Below are 19,942 nucleotides of genomic sequence, written 5' to 3' on the forward strand. Positions count from 1 at the left end.
TCTGTATTCAGTGAAGATATCTTATACAAGGTGCTCCAAGTCCAGCTACAATCCTGGAAGATAAATGCATTTTTCACAATCTTGCTGCTAGTAACCATACAGACAAAGGTATGATTTAACAGCAACTACGAGCAACTGCCAGCTTAAACCATACTACTTTATATCTTTTTTTCCATACAGAAGCATAGAAAAGATCAGATGCCATATAAGGGAGATACTCTACTGCCAACGTGTATAAAAGGCACATGGATGGCCTATAAAGACATAATACAGATAATGTGAACACAGCATTGCAATATTCATTGAGATGGTGTTACATATTTTGGTATTAATTCTATAAAAATGACTTTTGTCAGACTGCTATACTAACTAAGGTTTGCTGATAGTTTTCAATATGTATTTGTTACAGATTATCTGTACAGGTCAAACAACTTCTAAAAGATTATCATTTGACATCTGAGTGATCCACAAATCACAACTCACATCTGCATTATAATATATTTGGACATGCAGCTGGGAAAAATCTGCAGTGGAGCATAGCTAGCCAAAGAACTTGTCTCATGGTAGGATGCGCGTGTCACTTGATCAGCTTACAAGTTACCCTGGGATGACCTGTGTGGCCAGATGTAGCTGGCTGTTACTGGGACTTCAGTGTCTATTGTGACAATACAAAGTTAAGACTAAAATAACAGGGTAAAGGTTTTTTTTTTTTTACACACCTCTTGTCAGAGAAGCCTTATTACTGCATATGTAGAACATAATAGATTAGATTTTTCTCTTAAAGTTGTAAATGCAAATTAATTAATAAATGTAATGAGTTTATATGAATGCAGTTATTGCCATGTGCTGGCTTTGGTCATTGACCTCTGCCAAGAATAGACATTGTATAGCTCTTTGAATGATAACTGTAGCTGGACTCTGCAAGACTCATCTCCCTCACTAGACTAACTTTATAATTAGTTGTACATTTGAGCTTTATCATCAGCTTTATGTAAAGGACATATATGGCATCATGTGTTCTCTTATGTCATCAGTCACATGTGTATGTAGATTGTGATGGGCAGTCCCAGGATTTCCCTATAAATAATAAAGTTTATTTGAATGCTCTGGGGTGGGGGTGGGGGGGGGGAGAAAGAACCAAATGGGGCACTAAGCAAAACGTGTCACCTGTGTCTCTGTCTCTACCCCAACCATAGGAAGGGGGGGGGGGTTGATATCTCTCAGTCGGTCTGTCTCAGTCTCACACCCACAGATAACTACTGTTAGCCATTGTTCGACAAAGTGTAAGTCTTCAAGTGTAACTCCAAAGCTATAAAGATTAAAAAAAAATGTCATATTTGATTCCCCCTCAAAAGCAAACAGCATTATGCCCATATAGTGCTGCTAACTATTTCCCTTCCAAAGTGATGGAATTTTCTGTTCTGAAAGTACTTGACAAAAATTTTTCTCATGAGAGGCAAAGTGGGCGGAGATGGACCTCTTTCTGTATCTTCCCTGAAGTCCAATTCACTCAGCCAACAGATCACATGATACCTCGTGATCTCTCGTTAAGTAATTTAGCCGTAAATCCAGTGAGATTCCTGCAAGTAAAACCACTGAACACTGCACAGTGTTGGATATATATAGTTACTAGCCTGGCAGCTTTCATCACATGGAGGAGCATGGAACATGTAATAACTAATGGAAATCAGAAGTAAAACAGTTGCATTAATTGTATAGTCTGCATGAGCACTAAGGGTTAATAGTTTCTCTGAACAGTGCCGAGTACAAGGTGGGGGATGAAAAGCAGCATGAGGTGAAGAAAAAGACCGAGAAAGTTTTGTAGAATCACAGACTGGGACAGAGACCGATATCTTGTACTTCACTATTTTGTGTGGGAGACATCTATATCCACAGTACTGGACACAATTGGGCCCACCATGTAGTGTGCACAAAAACGGTCTGAACCACATCATTAAAGGCAGTTTTCTGGCACTCCTACGACTTGTTTGAGGGGGTATGACCTATGAAAGGGGAGTGGTCTCACATCAAAAAGGTCATTGCACAAAAAACACTGCTGACCCAACAGAATTTAGCCCCAGTTTTTTGGTGTAAAGTAAGCCAACTAATAGGAGGAGCAAAATAGGACTAGATCGTCTTAAACTATGACTGATTTATTATCCAGCATATGAATCTTATGCAAAATCTGACTGTCTAGTCCAACTCTGCACTGTCTAACCTTAGTGCTCTTTATGGGACAGATTTATCAAAAGTGTCCTATCACATGACCTCCTTCCTCCTGTGTGGTATCTTGTTTACAAAAGTATGGTTCGTAAGAGTAATAAAACATGGCAGGAGAAACAGCTAGTATACAGCCAGGCTAAACTGGGAGGTTAGCAAAGAAAATGGATATAGTTAACAAAGAGAATAGGCAAAGTTGTTCTAAATCCTAAGAGCTATTGTTTTGAGAAAAAATAAATGTTGGAGTTGCATTTTAACAAAGAATTTTGTTTAGGAAGCCTAATGACATGATGCAGAATTAAAGCCTAACAGGTATATCTATTCTATTCCCAACTGTAAAACTTATTTACATATTCCCCTTGTGTAAGTCTCCACAGACCTACAAGGTGGCCTTAATTTGCAAATCACATCGAAACAGTGCTATCTACAGTTGGCAATCCATTCCTTCTGAAATAGATATACTGGTTTGGCTTTAATCCCACGTCATGTCATTAGGCTTCCAGAAAGTCATGCTTGATGATCGGGCTGCCTTACAAGGTAGAAAAAGAGGCATTGTTTTCCTTGTCCCATCCTGGAAAGTGTATCCGCATATTTCCTAGATATTCAATAATTATATCAGAGTCACATTTATTTAGGTACAAGTGGTATTGGGATGACCAATTAAGGAAAGGTGCCCCATCATCATATTCATGTTAAAGTAGGTAGCAGGGGGTACAACTACATTTTAGACAAGTGTATTGTTTCAACTTTATTGAAAAAGTTTGGGTAAGGCACTTTTTTATTTTCCAGCATGGCTCATGCTGTCCCAGTACACTAAACATTTGACTGAAAAGTAAAAAGACATGGCCTGAACCAAATCAAGCATCTTTGAGATGAAGAAAAATGAAGATTGGGATACAATATTTAATGAGATGGTATTGTTAATAATCTTATTAAAATGGTTTTATTTTTGTACAAAGCATAAAATCTAATTAAAATAATGAATTTTTTCCCCTGTGTCCGGATCGGTATGGTGCCGCACGTGTATAGCTTTGCGTGGCCTTTGCCTTTGCAGAAGAGTGGAAGCTAGGTAACTGCTAATGCGGCATTGACTCCATTCTAATACCTATGGATTTAGAATGGCTTGTCATAAAAGCTCCCATAGGTGTAGGTTGTCCATATAGTGTCTATATACAGTATGCAGAAGTGCATATGTACTGCAGTTTAATAAGCATGGCTCCGAGCACTGCAATGAGAAGAAGCGATTTCACAGCTTTTTATCGCTCCTTGAAGTACCAAATTCATTTGTATTATTCAACCAGATTTTAGATTTATACATTCTGAATTGTGGGGTTAAGCTTAGGGTAGCTTTTGTCACAACAAATTCATGTTTTGGCTAGTAGTCAAATTCTGCTGGTCTTTAGGCACATTCATCCACTAATACATGGACCTTGAACACATGGTATAAGCGTTTGTGCCAAAATCTTCACAAACATTACCATTAGCAGAACAAAGAATATCATCTACATGCAAATCATGATAGATTTTACCTCCTTTTTCCTCTCTTTACTTTATTCTCTGTGTGTAGATTTCTATTGTTACTTAAATATAATAGAATGATACAATGGTGTATCATTAGTCAGTGAGCCACTGGCTAAAAGGTGGAAATCAAACTTTATTTGTAATAAAATGCTATCTTTATAAATTATTATTCACACAAAGAAAAGAATTGAAATATTTGATAGGGATGTTTGTTATTCCAGTGATGTCAGCTAATCTCTTCAAAAGGAGCATTTGCATAATATCATCTGGACTCTAACTTCCTTTAAATGTGTTTCCTCTCCATCTTACATATGTGTAAGGTGACCTCTCATCCATTTTTAACCCCCTGTGGCCGTCACGTGTCATGGTTTTACGTCAAACTGTCATTAATGATAAGAGACACAATAAGAGTCTTCACAGTGTTGATGGGTTGCTTCCTGAGTACTTTGGGGGCTTTTTGCAGTGCCCATTTGGGCTTTAGTCTGCAGTATTCAACTTCCCTTTCAGACAGAGTGAAAACTCAGTTTCAGTAATCAATCTACTGAGCATTCATTACAAGAAAACAACATAAAATGAATAGAGGTTTGAGGGGAGACTATAATAAATAGTGGTACAAATGAGCTCACTGAAGCATGTATCTAGAAAGGAACACTAAGATACATAACTAGTATATGTTTACAGTACACTTGGTAAACAAACACTGAAAACAGAAAATAAACCACAAAGATCCAATCTTTTTCTCCATTTGACCCCTTTTTAAAAAAAAAAAATATATAAGCATCCAAATTGAGAAATATACAAGGAAATGCTGTGTTTTAACAGTTTTTTTTAAACAAGATCTTTAAAAAAAATTGTGACTGACATATTTCAGGACTCTTTTCTAGGTTTACTGCCCCTTTTCATGAAACGTCCAGTGGCACTTCACCATCAGACAGTTAACAACATACAATTAAGTAGAAATCCACAGCCTAGTATTTGGTCTGAGACTACTGATGGACCATATGACTATGAACTACTATGTTTTTTTTATTTAATTGAAAAACAACAGAGCAGACAGTTCAGCATTGTCACCTTTGCTCCATTTGTTGTGTTGCTAAGCAGCAGACCGAACACATGAGGTATTCTGGTTAGAAAAAGGGACATTAGAAGGAAAATTGTTTTTTAATAGAATTTAAATGTACCGAGTCAAGTTTCTTAGGTACCCCACTGGTCTCAGGGACGTCTCTTAAAAAAATGTTGCTTAGATGAATTACTACTCCATGCAATGCCATTTCCCAATTGTTGACAAGGAAAAGAAAGTAGTTGCTGGTGGGGTTTTGGTAGAGCCAAACAAACAGAGGGAATCTTTAAGATAAAAAGGGTTTCTTTTATTTTTTTAACCATTTCTGAGCCCTTGATGAAACATTTTGTATAAAACTTCAACCTGCCCATGTCACCCTACTTTTTATACTTTCTGTGCTCTGGATTTGCCCACTAACTAGATCCATTATCTACACATTAGTGTGAGTTTACACAGGCATACAGTTATGCGTTAAACTATAACAATACACTGTATGCATTGAATGGGACAGATGTGAATAGCAGTTTGATTAACTGGCATGCCAAACAGCCTGTATCCTGGAAAGCCATGTCAAATTTTATCCTCCTGAATCCTTATGTGTGGAGTTTCCACTTGTGTCTTATTGATGAGGTACAGGTAGATTTGCTATAGTTTAGAAAACTACCAACGTTATATATTTTATTTTACTTCCAGATCCTAGGAGGAAGGTCTAGACATCATGACCTTATTGCATTTTTAAATCACCAATCAACATTGCAGCTGCCATACTCCAAACCAGACACGACTGATGGTAGTAGGTGCCTTAACCCCTTAACGACTTGGCTTTTTTTAGTTTTTTCACTTCCATTTTTCACTCACCAACTTCAAAAATCTATAACTTTTTTATTTTTCCACATAAAGAGCTGTGTTATGGCTTATTTTCAGCGTAACAAATTGCACTTCATAGTGACGGTATTTAATATTCCATGGCATGTACTTGGAAGAGGGAAAAAATTTCCAAATGCAGTGAAAATGGTGAGAAAACACATTTGCCACATTTTCTTGTGGGCTTGGATATTACAGCTTTCACTCTGCGTCCCAAATGACATGTCTACTTTATTCTTTGGGTCGGTACGATCATGTGGATACCAAATTTGTATAGGTTTTATAATGTTTTCATACATTTAAAAAAATTTAAACTTCCTGTACAAAAAAATATATTTTTTTTATTTTGCCATCTTCTGGCGCCAATAACTTTTTCATACTTTGGTGTACGGAACTGTGGGTAGTGTCATTTTTTGAGAATTTTGATGGCGTTTTCATTGCTATAATTTTTGGGACTGTGCGACCTTTTGATCACTTTTTATTAATTTTTTTATATTTTTCAAAATGGCAAAAAATGCCATTTTTGACTTTGGGCGCTATTTTCCGTTACGGGGTTAAATGCAGTGAAAAACCGTTATTATATTTTGATAGAACAGGCATTTTCGGACGCGGCGATACTTAATGTGTTTATGATTTTTACTGTTTATTTACATTTATATCAATTCTAGGGAAAGGGGGGTGATTCGAATTTCTGGGTTTTTTTATTATAATTTTTTTTTTTACTTTTTATTTTTACTTTTACTATTTTTCAGACTCCCTAGGGTACTCTAACCCTAGGTATTCTGATTCATCCCATCATATACTGCCATACTACTGTATGGCAGTATATGTGGATTTTACTGCCCATGCATTACAATGTGCAATTAGCACATTGTAATGCATGGGTTAAAACGAAGTAGCCTCGGGTATTCGGAACACCCGAGGCTACCATGGCGACGGAACGCCGCTCCCCGTGACGTCATCGGGGAGCGACGATCCGCGACAAGATGGCGGCTGAAAAAATATCAACATTAAAAATACAATATTTCTCCTCTATTTACATTGAGTTTATAAAATTAACCAAAGTATTTACAATCCCTACTCTATTACGGTATGTCTTTTTCATGTTGTTTTTTTTTTTCTTAATGTGGATGGCAAGACTATACTCAGAAAGAGCACTAAATACTTTTATTGCCTGGATGGTCTATTTAGCATTTCTAGTGTTTTTTTTGGTAATTGAATTTATGTAGAAGCATTTGATTTCTATTCCTTCTATTAAAAAGGATTGGTGGAATATGCTTGACAATACTTCTCATGTCCCATGGGCATAAATCTGTTTAATACTTTCCAAACCCGTTATCTGACATGACGTTCTGAACGTACCTGTGACAGTTCTTCTTCCAGAAGGGTCAATGTGTATTAAAAGGGGATGTGCGTTGTCTAAAAGGCTTTGCCACTGCTAAAATCATCCCCTGCTTAATTTAACATTTTTCTAAGCTAATATAAAATGATTGATTGTGTGCATTTCATGTACCTCTTGCTTCTTGCTTTCATTCATCATGGGATGTTTTAAATGAAATGCATTTAGAACCTGCCACCATCAGAGAGGAATCTCTTAAATCTTTGGAAAGCAGTACGAGGACACAGTAAATCAATCTCACTTTAGTCCTGCCGCACAGGGCAAGTTTTACGCTGACGGAGTAATTAAAGAAGGTTTTGTTTGCTCCCTTTATATTCCTCTTTTCTTTTTGGCCAGAAAAATTCCAGTTGTATAACATTATTTGTACTGTATGTTGTTGCTTTTAAACAGCTATATGGTATATGTTACGGCATTGGAATGCTTTTATCATCACAGTGATCGAGCCATAAGGTATTAATTACTTTCATTGGTAACTAACTGAAAATTAGCTGACTCAATAGTAATGTAATGTCTTTTAACATATAATTCATTGATTCTTTTACACTGCTTGTGGATCTAAGTAAAACATTACATTATTTCAGAAAACCTATGAAGTGGCATTGCAAAATCTATGTAGAATTTTTAAAAAAACTGACCCCAAAATTCCTATACGAAGGCTTAAGGCTACATTCACATTGACGTGTGCCCGCTGTAACGTAGCAAGGCGGGCACACGGCAGCGCCCGGGAGAGGAGCTCTGCTCACCCCGCCCCTCTCCACAGAAATACATAGTGCACGGTGCTGAATTCCAGCGAAAGATAGGACATGTCCCATCTTTCAATGGGCTATGGAATGGTAAGGTGCATCACGTGTGCGGCACTGTACAGCTCCCGTACGATGCCATGCGCCTATTTTGGTGTAAGGGGGACGTATAAACGCCGCATATACATCCCCCATATGTTCATGTGAATGTAGCCTAAGACTACAACTTTGTATTTGGGGATCTGTCCTGCACCTGGATTGTGTGATATCTCTTCTTAAATGCATCTTTTCTGCTTCATGTTTCACGATTTGTTACGCAGTTATACTGTTGACATATAATACTATATGTTTGGACAGGGAGGGGTGTAGGTGTCAAACAATGACACATGTGTCATTGGTGACACATGGAAATCGGACAGCATCTGGAGGTGGTAACTTCAGCAGAGAGCATGGCGCAGTGCCCTTCGTTAATGGAGGTAATATAGCCGCTGTTCGCACCACACTCTCAGCAGGAGAGTTGACCCGCCTACGGATTCTGAAGATTGCTGCTCTGGCTGCACTACCTGACAGCATCAGCATCCAAAGGAGGGTCATCTATCTTGCTGAGAGGACTGGAGCGAATTCCAGTTGTCTTATATCCGTTAGTGAAGGCAGTTAGTTAAGAAAGTTAGTTAGTAAAACCAGAGCTCTTACCCACACTAAATTTAGAATGGACTTGTGTCCAGACAGCATAAAACACTAGAACTGTGTCCCACGGTTGCCTTGTAATTAAGCCTAATTCAGTGACTGCAAGACTCACATCTCAGGCATGTATGCTCATTACAACCCCGGCCATTATCATAAGGCAGCTACTAAAATCTCACCCTGCTGTCAGTGTTAGTGCTGAGTTACTACTCATCAATACTGGGGGAAGAGAACACCACTTAAGAGACAGTTAAACCTGCGAAAAACCTTACTGTGCTTCCACTGTACCCGATATTATTGTACTTCACCACGGTTTCTGTTCTGCAATGCCGCTCACAAAATTATGGATTTTACTAGAAGTGACATACCACGCGAGTTATGCTCATTTGCTTTTTTTACACATCAAGTTCAATAGTTTGCCCATCAATCATGTAGAATATGCACTACTCACCTTACAGTCTATTGGAGCTAACATTTTCATTAAATGTCAGTAAAATAAAAAAGGAGCTAACAAATAGGAACTGGGGGATGTAATATGTAAAACTGTACTTCCTGGCTGCTAATACCACAATATTAATTATTTGGCGATTACGGTGTTTGTTGGTGAGAGTTGTAACCTGCTCAAACCAAGCAATGTGCATGTCCATACCACTTATGGATACTATCATAACAATGCTGTTTTAATGCTTATTGAAGATACTATTATCATAGTGTGCAGAAAGATTCTAGAGTTAAATAATGATTGCCTTAAGTGCAATTGATATTAGTGCTTTAAGATTTATGCCGAGTCCCAATAGCTCTATTGATTCTGCAGAAAATGAGACTTCTCGAAGGTCATGGCACGTTTCCTCTCTGTAAGGCTGAGACAGTGTTTCAGAATACTAAGGATAATTTTAAGGAGGAGTATAAAAATTCTGGGATGCGATCTAGACATGTGTGATACAAATAAATAAACTAAATGGATCATTTCCAGTGTGTCTTGCTAAAGAAATAGAATAGTAAGTTTTATTTAGGTATCAGATAAGTAAATCTGTCAGTTTTCTTTGTAAGAGATTCTGGGACATTAGGAGCTACCTTTTAGATGTCAACATTGAAACTTGTATCTAGTCTTCATTTCAATTTGGGTTTCAGGTTCATTTTTACAAGGCTGCCTATTATCCTGGATCCTGATAAACAAAACTTATAACCTGAGAAACATCTTATAACCAATAATCCAGTTGGATCCTGAGCAATGCCAAACTGCTGTGCTAATAATATGCCAAAATGTTCAGTTTACCCCTCAAAAACTACTTTTTTTTTTTTTTTTTAGCAAAGAATGTATTGCTTAATGCCATGGCACATGAGCTTGTTTACAAAGCTGTCTACTGAGTAGTTGCTTTGTAAATTACACACAATTAAAACATTTAGTTACTAGTGTGAATGTTTGCTTAATAATGTTTCAAGAAAAACAAAACTTCTACTTTTCAATGTCTGTTAGTGTTATCTAAGTAACACAGAATAAATTATACATTCCAGACATTTGTGCCCAAAGATGACAAGGTTCTATTGAAAAGTATGTGTACTCAATTTCTGATAGTGTGTTAAAAGGGAGTATAAATGTATTTTTACAAGTCTAGTAAGGGGCTGTAAACAACTTCGCTGTTTAAAGTGTAGATCTCTGGCAATTTCTTTCAGTAGTTAATATGTTAAAAAAATAAGTAACTATAAAAGTGAATAAATAAAAAAGGTCAGTTTTGAGAAGCTTTGCATCGCACTACGCTGTTTCCATCACTCACTTAAAAGTGGATAAAGGCTCTGAACATAGTGTAGCGCATACAGCTACACATTTGTTATAGCTTGGTAGCATAGTTCACTTATTTTTCATTTATGTATCACATAATTCTATGGGAGGTACACAATGAGGGCTGGTGAGGTGGTTATAGTCAGGAAAGAATCAATTGTGTATTTAATACCAAATAACCACAATTTACAAGGCGTGATTAAAGTGGCAATTCCTGGTGCACGGTCAGGAATTGCTGTTATTTCCCTCTTAAGAGACTTCCTAGGTGTGGAGTTGACCGTGTCGTGTAGTGGGCCAGCATGGGGTGTGGATGCCCTGAACACTACCCACGGCCTGTGCCAGTACAGCCTGCATGATCTGGCACACTGAAAATACTAAGAGGCCGGAGCCTCTCAGTATATCTGGGACTAATATCAAATGCTGGTGCGTAGATAAATCCCTACTGCTTAAACTCATTCACGATTGCCTTATGGCGATATATACGTCCAATTTGCACATGCCCTGTGCAGATAGTATGTATATATACATCATGACAGTGCCATATCTCCTGAACCATGACACCTAGAAACACTATTCTAGGGCTCTATTAAATAGGAAAATATATCCTTCAATATGATGTCAGGATAGTTAAAATGTATACATTGTAAAAGTTACAGTAAAAATTTGATTTTAAATACAGATCTGAATTCCCCACTGTAACTGTAAAGAGTGGATACCTCTGGTTTTATTTCCCCTAGAATAACAAGTCTGGTATTGTGTTAAGGCAAAATTATCCTCTTTAATAGGATACCAGAATAGGTGCCACTGTTCAGGAAATATGTCCATTTGAAGTGAGTACATCTGCTGAGATGACACTTTGCAAAACTACATGCACCCTCTGTCTCTGAACCTGGGAAATGGTGAGGTATTGACACAGTATATATTTATAACATATTTTGTTAAAGGTTTATACAATTATGTTATTAAAATTATTCCGTCAAGTCACACATGTCATGAAAAAAAATCATGATATGTAAAGCTGTTCCAAAGTTATTGTCATTTAAATAAAAACAAAACAGAACGGCAAATATTGACTTAGACATTCAGCCAATAATTACTGTTGATCATGAAGGGGTTGATGATAAAATTACCTACTGTTTTAATATTGTGTTTTATAAACACAGCTATAGGTTGCAAAGCAATGGAAAAACTAATGAAAAATACTAAATCGGAAACAAAAAAAAAAAAAACCTTTACATAGCACCTCTTACATTAATGCAACTAAAAAGTATTAGTATAAAAGTATTAGTATGTAACCTGTGTGCATTTTACATGATTTATTGTCCTACTGATGTGTGGCATTTTAGTTGCTGCTTTGAGGGAATCATTTCATTGAGTAAAAAATGTATATATTATAGTACAAAGTTGGGAAAAATAGCAATAAAAAAGAAAGTTCTCCATGTCATAGGCTGAGCTCACTGCATCCTATATTGTACACTTGCTGTGTCTTAAGGGACACTTTTTTAGTGACATGGACACTTTCCATTAAATGTGTTAATATTTGACATGCCCGGTCATGATCAGAGAACAGCAGTATTTTCCTTTAATTCAAACTAATTTGAGTAGTTCCAAGCATGCTTTTATGACACTATCCCCAAGGACCTCTGAATCATTACACCTGATCTGAAAGCAGCCCACCTGTTGCTGGTGTAGGAAGGCTGGATCTCTAGGGCTTAGTCCCACATATCGGTTGGCTTGTGATGTGCCAGAGGCTGTGTAGGCTGGGGAAAGAGAAAATTGAGACAATTTAAACAGAACAAGGGTCACAGTCATAATATTAAAAGTTAACCTGCCTGCACTTTACATGCTCCCAACACCACTCCTTCCACAAAAAAATCTTCTACTGGGTTGCATTCCAGGAAACTAGGATTTATCATACCTACACATCAAATTATTATGGGGGAGGATTTCTCACCATGTTGTCTGGTTTCTTATACAACTTTTTGTAGACATTTTTGTCACAGTTGAAACAAAAAAAGGGTCTCAAAAACGGGTCACCCTGTCTCCTCAGTTAGGCCCCATGCACACGACCATATAAAAACGGTATAAATGGCCGGAATACAGCCCTATGAATTCCAATGGGCAATACGGCCATGTACATGGCCGTATTGTCCACCGTACCATAAGCGAGCTATATAAAAATATAGATCATGTCCTATTTTCGTTCCGTACGGCCCATAGCAGTCAATGGGAACATAGTTGTATATACAAAAAAGACCATACAGTCTTGTGCATGAGGCCTTAGTGTGCATGCTTTACCCAGCCCAGTAGCTAGGCAGTGAAGAGGTACACAATCTACATAATGAGTTTGTGTACCTCACCCCTGCCTAGCAACTGGTTTGAGTGAAGCGGGGCATGCGCACTGAGAATGCAGATAAGGCAACCCGTCTTCACTTCTCAGTGGACATGACTGAAGAAGAGAGCTCTTTGCATACATGCAATAATTGCTTGCTTTGGTTAGTGGATCCAGCATATAATGAGAAATGAGATTTCATATTGAAGTTAAAATGTGTTAAAATATACAATATACCTTTGCCTTTTACAAACAGACATAATCAACATAGAAAGTGGATAACTTATTATATTATATTTCATATCTTGCAAGTTTCATGGGTTACAATCTTTACTGAAGGTATAGTCAAATTTCGGCATTCTTCAAAGCGGAAATTCTAATCCTAATATTCTATCTGGGTTACTGCAGAGATCAGCATTTTTAGAAGTGTTATCTTTATTCTAGATACCGTATAGTCTGTATTTCCACATCTTATGTATACATTAAAAAGCATAACAAAATACAAAGAATTTTTTTTTTGAGACTCTTACTTGAAATAGTAAGAACATAATAATCTTGATATAGCGCTATCAAATATACTCATCTATGCTTTCATGGTCTCAAATGCTAAATAATTTCACAAATGTATCATCAATATCCACATGGTTAACACCCAAGCTTTGATTCCAATACAGCTTCTTTTTAGAACAAGCGCTGTTATCACTTTATTACAGGCACACACAATTGCAGGTCCTTATTAAAAAAAATGACACGAAGATCACATTAAATCCATGTAATCATACATTTGTCATACTTTTATTTGTTATGCCTTTTGCCAAGTTTATATCCTCAAGCAATCTTCAATTAGGAGCGATTAGCTAATCTCTTGGCACTATTATTACCAATTCATTATTTGGTCAGCCAGATATATTTAGCAGAAATCTTTGAATCTACAGCATGAATAAATCTACTAACCCCAAATAATTGTTCTGACCATTAAGCCTTTAACAATTACTGTAACACAAAAGCAAACACTAAGTGCAAGCAACTGAGTGTTTTAGCAGTACAGATAGTGGATGTAGTGATGGGCTCACCTTCAGTGGATGTAGTGATGGGTTTTGTGTCCGTCATGGTTAGTGTCACAGGTCTCACTGCACCGTGATGAGGTGATGGCGCCAACACAGGAGTGAAGTGGCCAGGCACCTTTCCTACAACTTGCCCACTGCTGTTAGGCTGTGGAGAAATTCAATAAAAAATAATAATATATCATTGATTACTACAACCTATATTTCTACTGTACAAGACAACTATTGCAAGTAAATGTTATAAATGGACACTGTTATTTTCATTATTCCCATATAGAAGATCCCTAAATCTAAAGACTTCATTTTTAATTATACATGGGAACTCGAGAATTGTGTACCATTAGCATGGGGAGAGTGACAGTACCAAGTTTATGTAGGCATTTTTTTGAAGGGAAAAAGAACAATTTTGAAAAAAAATGGGTTTTTGTTTAACAGAATTACAACAATGCTGTAGTATTCTTCTGGAAACAGCTAAGTTACCATCTTTAATCTTTCCTGGTCTTTGAACTGACACACAGAGGTATAGAAATTCTAATGAAATATGTTATATAACAAATGAAGTGAATAGGGATTGAAGAAGCAAACAGAAGAGTTAAACATGAAAGCAACAGAGGGAAAGTTGTATCCATACATGCTGTCAGCCAGGCCAGCAGCAGTTGCTAATGTGTCTATTGAAACTGTCACGTATGACAAAACAATAGAAAAGTCTCTATAATAAGCGACATTGAATTTCACCACAATAGAGTCATTGAAACACACAAAAATCACTACAAGCTTTTAAAGGAAATTGTGTTTGTGAAACAGGCAAAGAGCAGTCTAAGAGATGGGTTTTTTTGTGCATACAGTTTGTGTTTACATAGACTAAGAGTACTTCTAATGGTCCATATATCGTCAGTAACTGCATTTCACTTTGAAGGGGTAAAATATGCATCCCATAAAAGGCTAAAAGTTGTTCCAGTTAGATTCGTTTGCCATAATGTGCTGACACAGATCACCTGGTCAGGAAAAAGGTCACTACAGATAGAACTGCTGGCTTTTTTGTTTTTCCTCAGCCTGTGTAAATATATAATGAGATGATAAATATTATTACTACTAATGTTTAATATTTTGACCCAGATTTTTAAATAAAACATGAGTCAAAGGAAAAACAAATATTTTTTTTTTTGGTATCAACCATCATTTTATCTTAAACAGAAAAAGGTTTGTGCCATGTCTGAGGAACTATGGAAGACTGAGAATATATTTGTACAAGTGTATAAAAACAATACACAGATTCTTTATCAGTTACTGACACAGCATTCTGCAGCTATGCACGGCTGTCATGTGGCAATGGCGGTCAGACTTGTGCTCGGACTCAGGTGTTAAACTGCAGCAAAAAGCTTTCCAACAAAGGCATCTGGCAGTTTGGCAAGCTTTGGAGCCAGTTGTGATCACAGCTTTGGGGCTGCCTTGGGGTACGCCATTTGTCTTGGAAGCTGATCAAGTCTGTAATCATTGTTTTTGGCCATGACAACCTTTTTCTAAGCTAAAAATAATTCATGTGCTATCTGTCTGTAATGTCCGTGCAAATACAGTGCATTTTCCAATGTACAAGCACATTGTGAAAATTCATTTTTTGAGTGTTTGCCATTACCCTTGGAGAAAACCTATATTGCCCTGCAAAAGTTGTAAAAATAATAGAATTCAATTGCTTACTGCCTACTCACCAATATAATAACCCCAGTCTGTATACAGTTTGCTGTCAACATTTCCCTATTCTATATACTTTATATCCCCATAAATATTGGATTGGCCAACTGCATTACCTAGAACCTGATCTATGGACTCAGGATAATCTAAAATATGTTGATACAAGAATAATTTCTCATAATTTGCCATGATGACTGGTTTCTGGATTCTCAACATATAGTCTTCTTCTAATGATGCCCGAAATAGTTCTAAAAATTGGTAACAACTTTGGACAATTGATTTCTTCAGCGATCTTCTTTTCAATCCTCTGCATCTTTGTGGTCTTGGCATCATAGCTGAACAGTTGTTGCTCTTCTATGATTTCATTATACATTTAACAGCATTATTTGCCATATAGAGACATTGGCCCAGATTTATCTGTAGTGAGGTTAACTGAACAAAGTGCAGTTTTCCTCCCGAATGTGCAGGGTGCGTTAGCTTTATTGAATACTGACGCACTGTCTTCTGGCACACCCTACAATGCTCTGGAAGTGTGCATTTGTTTTAAGGCAAGAGACATAATTCTGTTGTGCTGCTGTAATAAATGTGTCGCAAACTCGGACTAAGCAATAATGCACCCCTTTAGGTGCACATTTTTCTGTCTGGACGGCAAAGTACAGCCGCGACAAATAACTAGCAAACACTTCTATAATAATTGTGCAAGATACAAAGCTTTGCTAGTGCAAAGTCAGACAGAAAACTGGCGAAGCCAAAATGATAGATCTGGTCCATTAAGTTTGTCTATTGCATTCCTTGAAAGTGTAAAACCATTAATTAGAAAAGGTGCAGTTTTCCTCTTTAATTTGGGGAAATATGTCTTTCACTGTTAGACATATGACATATGTAATGTGCCTGGTGTTGAGAAGTACTTTCAGGTCATCATTACAAATATACAATGTAATTGTATCTATTTCCAGATTGTGCTCATGATCCCATGTATTATCCATGGAGCACAGATATGGCTTATCATGCGATCTGTTTTACTTAACCTACAGAAAGAAAAGTATCCACTTTCTTTCTCAATTTAAACCGATAAAAACTATCACTCTAGGCTAATTTTTCCCCTACATATTCGATTAAATGGCATAGCTGTTTCTGTATAATCAGTGCAACGGTAATGTAATTACACCACAAAATTGCTGTGGGGACTACAAGACAGCTCAGTTGCTTGTCCTAACAATCTAAATGAGAGCATTAAGGAGCGTGGCTGGGGAAGAACAGTTCATTCTAGGTAAAAGCTGGCATGGTATCTGTTATTTCCATCTGTAGTGCTGTTAAACGGGAACCCTTTCACAGATGCAGATATTTCCCAACCGGAAGGCCGCTCATTCTGCCCAGATGATATTTTATTTCACATGTTATTTTCTTTCTTAAAAGACCATGTTTCCTTAGAAGAAAGTTTTTCCTGAAAAACATGTGGCATACATTTTTTTATTTACCCAAATCGCCAACTTTCCAAAACAAGGAAGAGAATAATCTCTCCAATTCATTAACGAAAAAAAATCTCAATACAAACTTATAGCTGATCATGTATATTTTCAAATGAATTATCCAACATGAATGGCTATTATTCCATTGAAGCCCTTATATATAGCTGGGGAGCTAGGGCTGGGGAGGTCTGTTACATGCTAATCTGATCTGCTGACACAAGCCTAGAACATATTACTTTGAGCCTTGAAGCCAAATAAACCACATTGCGCAGCATGTCTCATTAGATCCTGGGAGACCTTTTTACAGCTGTTGGCTCACTTTGCAGCAGATGCTTTGCTTTTTGACCTTTTTGCAACACTGTCCTCTGTATTAGATCGTGTACCATGCCAGGTTTGCCATACTGCCAGCACATATTGCATGCCGGCTGTTGCTTCTTGCAGTTCCCCAGACATATTGATCAGTAAACTGATAAAACTGTTCACATTCAGGGTGCATTCTAAATATACTTATAAAAAGTACTCTAAATGCACTATTTATGTAGAGGAACAAAGTTAGTTGGAAAATATTACAGGTAACATCAGCATGATATAGTTATAATATAAATTAAATTAGACTGCAATGTAAATATCAATAACAAGTGGGAAATAATGTATTCACAAACTGATGTCTCATTTCATGACATTCCAGGCTTTTAAATATGACAAATAGGAAAGAAAGTTACAAAAAACTAAAGATTATTTTTGCAAGCCAGAGAATGTTAAAGAAAATCTACCATCAAAATCCATCATGATAAACCAGGGACACTTACTAAATAGAACAAGGCATTGTGTCTGTGGAAATCTTCTTATACTGTTATCCATGGTTTCCATCCATTTAAAAAAGCATTTAAAATTATGCTGTTGAGCCTCAGGGGTGCTTGTGGGTGTTTCTAGAGCCTCTCAGTGATGTGTTTTCACTGGTACCTACAAGGAGCAGAGTAGGAGGGAGAGAGCAAAGGGAGGGGGAGACATGTTTTTCTCATTGTAACAGCCTGTGAATCTACAGCATTGAGGGGCTCTGGAAACACCCACCTGAGACCTTCAGGCTCAGCAGCGTAATTTGATTTTAGAAGGAAGGAGACCATGGATAACAAATATAAGAAGATTACCACAGTCACAGTGTCTGGATCTATGAAGAAGTGTCCCTGGTTTATCATGCTTGATTTTGATGGTAGATTTCCTTTAAGAAGCTTTAAGTTTTTTCATATAGTAAAGACCTAAGAAGTGAGGTTTTTATGCAATACTACAAATGTGTTATTGCTATAACATTTACTTGTCTAAACATATGATATACAATGTTGGCCGTGCATAGGATACAATGCTTCAGTGTTTACACATTAAAGTGAAAGGACTGATTTCCAGACAACTATCCTTCCACGCAATACAGAAGCATTGAGCTTGTTCTTCCTAGAGAAAAACAACATAAATATGGAGACGGAAGATAGATGCTGAATAACTTATAAACATTTCAGAAAGGAAAAAACCCTGCCATGTCAAGATGTTTTCGGTGTTGCCTACTCTAACTTGTCCCACACAGCTATAGTCACACTTTTTTTTCAATCCTTTTCCCGCTTTCAGTGCCCCAATGGAGGGCAATAACTAGATATGACAGTAGCCTTAGATCTGGCATAAAACCCAGTGCATGCTGATAAGTTCCTAAAAATACATTCCATGAGGGTGTCCTTTTGGCATATTTTCGGCCTGTATACATCAGTACATCAACTGTACTGAGTAGCTTATTTGACTAAACTCCACTGATACTTCAAAGTAACTTATAATTCCTCTTTATAGTTATAAATATCTTGCTGGTAATATGACATTATTATTAGTATATTTGCTCATATGATAAATATATTTCACATAAAACCATTGTTCTACATATTTTTTGCACATATCTGCATATAAAGAAAATGTAATCCTTATTAAACAGCTGAACATCCAAATGTTTTATATATTAAATAATTCATTTTTAATATTATTTAGATTCAATGAAAAATGAATGTAAAACACTAAACTAAATGAAATAAATGGATTTAGTAGTATTTCCTAATGCAGTGCTGCAGTAAATCCAAAAGTTGCTGAAACAAATCGTTCACAAAAGGCAAGCAGACATGGGTACAAAGATTCCACACAGGATATAAAACTTATATAAAATGACAAAGGTTTCAAAGGTTTAAACTATAAAAACACAACATTTTATTATGTCACTCCTCTCATTTCATTTGGTTTGTAACATGGACAAATGTATGATATCTGGTTTAAAGGACATCTACCACCAGGATCAAGGCTTGGAAACAAATACTGGCGTGTGCCCCCTCTGGTAGGATCTTCTCTTCGTTTTGCTTCTTATGCCCTGGTTTCTACCAAAAAAAAAAAAGTTTCTAAAATTATACAAATGAGCCTGAGGGGCTCTGGGTTCCATATGTGTTAATGGAGCCTGTTACCCCTCAGACTCATTTGCTTGATTTTAAAGGGAAAAGAAGCTAAAAAAGCAGATCCACCCAGAGGGGGCACACACCAGCATACAAGTGTGCTTGGTATACAATTCTTGACCTGGAGGTAGATGTCCTTTAACCCCTGCGCCATAGCTACGGCGCAGAGGTATAAGGAGTGTATGAAGAGGGCTCACGGGCTGAGTCCTCTTGATACAGAGGTGGGGGTTTTGGCATTTTGCAGAAAACCCCCACCGCTAATAACCGCGGTCGGTGCTTGCACCGATCGCAGCTATTAACCCTCTCAACGCCGCCCTCTCAACGCGATCGGTTGCCATGGTAGCCTCGGGTCTTCTTTTGACACAAGGCTACATGGCTTCTGCAGATTCGTTACAATGAGCCAGGCGGTGACCTCCGAGACGGGAAATGGTGCCCAAATGTCCGAAATGCGACTTTTACACCTTTTTACATCACATAAAAAATGAAATAAAAAATGATCAAAATGTCGCACAGACCTCAAAATGGTAGCAATGAAAACGTCGGCTCATTTCGCAAAAAATGACACATCACACAGTTCCGTGCACCAAAGTATGAAAAAGTTATTAGCTTCAGAAAATGACAAAAAAAAATTCTTTTTTGTACACATTCG

At 37.1% G+C, this 19,942-nt stretch overlaps 1 protein-coding gene across 9 annotated transcripts in view; it reads right to left on the minus strand.

Moving 5' to 3' along the window:
• Nucleotides 1-19,942, minus strand: part of NFIB (nuclear factor I B) — a 293,295-nt gene that overhangs the window by 20,643 nt on the left and 252,710 nt on the right. For all 9 annotated transcript variants that reach the window (XM_072152886.1, XM_072152844.1, XM_072152875.1 and 6 more), the window contains 2 exons: nucleotides 13,674-13,812; nucleotides 11,946-12,028 (listed from right to left, as the gene is read on the minus strand). In XM_072152886.1, coding sequence (XP_072008987.1) covers nucleotides 11,946-12,028; nucleotides 13,674-13,812 — 222 coding nt within the window. The remainder of the gene's footprint in view (nucleotides 1-11,945; nucleotides 12,029-13,673; nucleotides 13,813-19,942) is intronic.

The sequence above is a fragment of the Engystomops pustulosus genome, chromosome 1 (assembly GCF_040894005.1).
Source record: "Engystomops pustulosus chromosome 1, aEngPut4.maternal, whole genome shotgun sequence".
Classification (NCBI taxonomy): Eukaryota; Metazoa; Chordata; class Amphibia; order Anura; family Leptodactylidae; genus Engystomops; species Engystomops pustulosus.